This window comes from Pteropus vampyrus, unplaced genomic scaffold (genome assembly GCF_000151845.1).
Source record: "Pteropus vampyrus isolate Shadow unplaced genomic scaffold, Pvam_2.0 Scaffold2924, whole genome shotgun sequence".
Lineage (NCBI taxonomy): Eukaryota > Metazoa > Chordata > Mammalia > Chiroptera > Pteropodidae > Pteropus > Pteropus vampyrus.
The window spans coordinates 5844-8324 of NW_011891705.1; the positions used below are offsets into that span (position 1 = coordinate 5844).

Below are 2481 nucleotides of genomic sequence, written 5' to 3' on the forward strand. Positions count from 1 at the left end.
GGGGCCTGGAAGAGGGAGGTGGGATGAGAAGCATTTGAAGTTGTGCAGATCCCCAGAGGCTAAGTCTTGGGTGGCCGTTCCCAGCGTTCAGTTGCACAGCTCCCAGTGTCAAGTTCTGACTGTTTTACTGTCAGCCAGAGACTCCCAAGATGGGGTTGAGCGCTTAGGATCCCGTGGCGTGTTACGTGTGAATTACCTCCTGCAGCCCTTCACTCTTCCTCTTGATCCATTCATAAGCCCTTCCCAACCCCTCCTCTCTTTCCAGCACTTGTAAATACAGTGTGTGCTTTATTGATTTACGATTACGCGGGAGCCCCCTGCAAAAGCTTCTTGACATCGTGGATATAGGGGAAAAATATGCTTTTTGCCTTTGCATTGGAAGTCGAGACAAATAGCTCCGTTACAGTGCCAGTTATTAGGGAAAAACAATGGCAAAATTTACATAAAGGTGTTAATTTATTAAGTGTTAAGGGGTGATTACCTCGTAAGTTGTATAATAATCACAGTTAGATGATCACTGTGTCAAATACCGGAAACTAACAATATTCTGTGTCAAGTGTAATTGAAAAAATAATTTAGTGGAAAAAAGCTAATGGGAAAAGCAAGCTTCATTGAAAGATGAGGAGGCAGCTGACAAGACAGAGACACCTAAACTATTTTCTAGGGGCAGGTAAGATATCTTAAAGGACGTTGAAAATTGTTGACCTTTTCTAAGGTCGGTATTATTATTAGTTTTATTTTCCCTCACTTAATAGCAGTGACCTTCCACTCATCCATTATGGAGAGACGATTTGCATCAGTTGAGATTTAGGATTTTTGTTTGCCTATTCGAAATTAAGTAACGCGGAAAGCGGAAAACGGTAAGGGCATAACCTGCAAATCCCATCCCCCTGCCCCCACCTCCCCAAATGAAGAAGAGAGGTAGTAGGAAGGACTTGAATCATGCCATTCCCCTGCCAACCACTAGTGGTCACTGTCGGCCCAGGAAAGCTTGGTTGCTGTCTTTCTGGAGAGTTCCTGGGCCCAAGGGGTGAGAGGAAGAGGCTGGGTTATAACTAGTTATTTGAACATATGGGCTGCTTTAAATGTGAAGTACCTGCATTTCATAGAATTTTGGAGTTTATAACTTGAATTTTAAAGCATTTAAATTTTCTTCAAATAAATGTAAAGCTTTTGATTGGAAAACTCACCGATCTGGTCTTTCTTCTCTTAACCTGCCATATTCTACCTCTACTTCATGCAGGAAAAATCCAGTTGGTATGGAGAGCAGGGGTTCCGTTTCTTTCGGTAAAGCTTCTGTCCAGGACTGATTGAATAGATGGAGTAATAAGTTAGCTTCCTGGTGTGAATAAAAGACGTCTTTCTCGCTTTCTAGCTACAGTCTTTAAAGTCTTCTATTACGGATTCATTCCTTTGGGTTTTGCATTACCCTTGCCTGGTTCTTGCTTTTAAACTGTTAATGCCTCATAGGAGAATTTTTGCATTAAGTCATTCACTCTCCAGCGGGAAAATTATTTTATCCCGAGACTTCAGCACCTGAGCTAGACAACGAACTTTGGATTCTGAAGAGTGGGAAAATGCAGGGCAGGAAGGTGAAGTGGGAGGGAGGAATCAGGCACGGTGCTAGTAAACGCAGCTTTTCAACTGTCTTCGCTTTTTTCTGGCTGCAGGTTATGCCTGTCATGGGTGCTTGTTAAATATTTGAACGAATGAATGGTGGAATGAATGAACACGGCTGTTTCACTGTGGACTTGGGCATCCCAAGGACAGAGTTTAGGGACATGGTATCTGGCTCTGGAACTCTGGAAGTCCCAGGGCAAGAGAGGAAGTGCTGAATGGGTGTCATGCTTGGGTTTGACTTGCTCATAAATTCCCTCCCCCCGCCCCTCCCCCTGGCTTGGGGAGTGTTCGAACCCAGATTATGGTCGGTGGAGGGACCCGAACGTTCAGTGACAGCTTCCTCTTCCGTGACTAGAAACAGGGATGAGAAATGGGCTTCATCTCATTTGCCTCTCTGGTCAGTCAATAAGCCTCTCTGGAGTTCTGTGTCAAGAAGTGTTCTAAAGTCCCGAGGGACAAGCTTATGGTCAACATGCAGTGTCTGCCCGGGTTCAGGATGGAGAAGCAACACCTCGTATATCAGAGTCTGACTTTGGAGGACTGATTTTGCCTTTTCTCCCTCTGTCTTTAGGGACCCAGTGGGAGCCTGGCCTGGGAGCCAGGATGGCCCTCCGCAAAGCCTTGCTGACATGCCTGGGACTGTCTCTCTTCCTGTTCCCAGGGGCCCAGGCCCAGAACCATGCCCCACCTGGCTGCAGCCCGGACCTCAACCCCCTGTACTACAACCTGTGTGACCGCTCTGGGGCTTGGGGCATCGTCTTGGAGGCACTGGCTGGAGCGGGTATCGTCACCACTTTTGTCCTCACCATCATCCTTGTGGCCAGCCTGCCTTTTGTGCAGGACACCAAGAAACGGAGCCTC

The 2481-nt window shown here is 46.6% G+C and overlaps 1 protein-coding gene across 1 annotated transcript in view; it reads left to right on the forward strand.

The window, feature by feature from the left end:
• Nucleotides 1-2476, forward strand: part of LOC105310395 (G-protein coupled receptor family C group 5 member C-like) — a gene marked incomplete at its 3' end in the record, with an annotated part of 8313 nt that extends 5837 nt beyond the window's left edge. Inside the window, exon 2 of the mRNA XM_011386580.1 lies at nt 2192-2476. Within this exon, the coding sequence (XP_011384882.1) occupies nt 2224-2476 (253 nt within the window). The remainder of the gene's footprint in view (nt 1-2191) is intronic.
• Nucleotides 2477-2481: the final 5 nt, after the last annotated feature.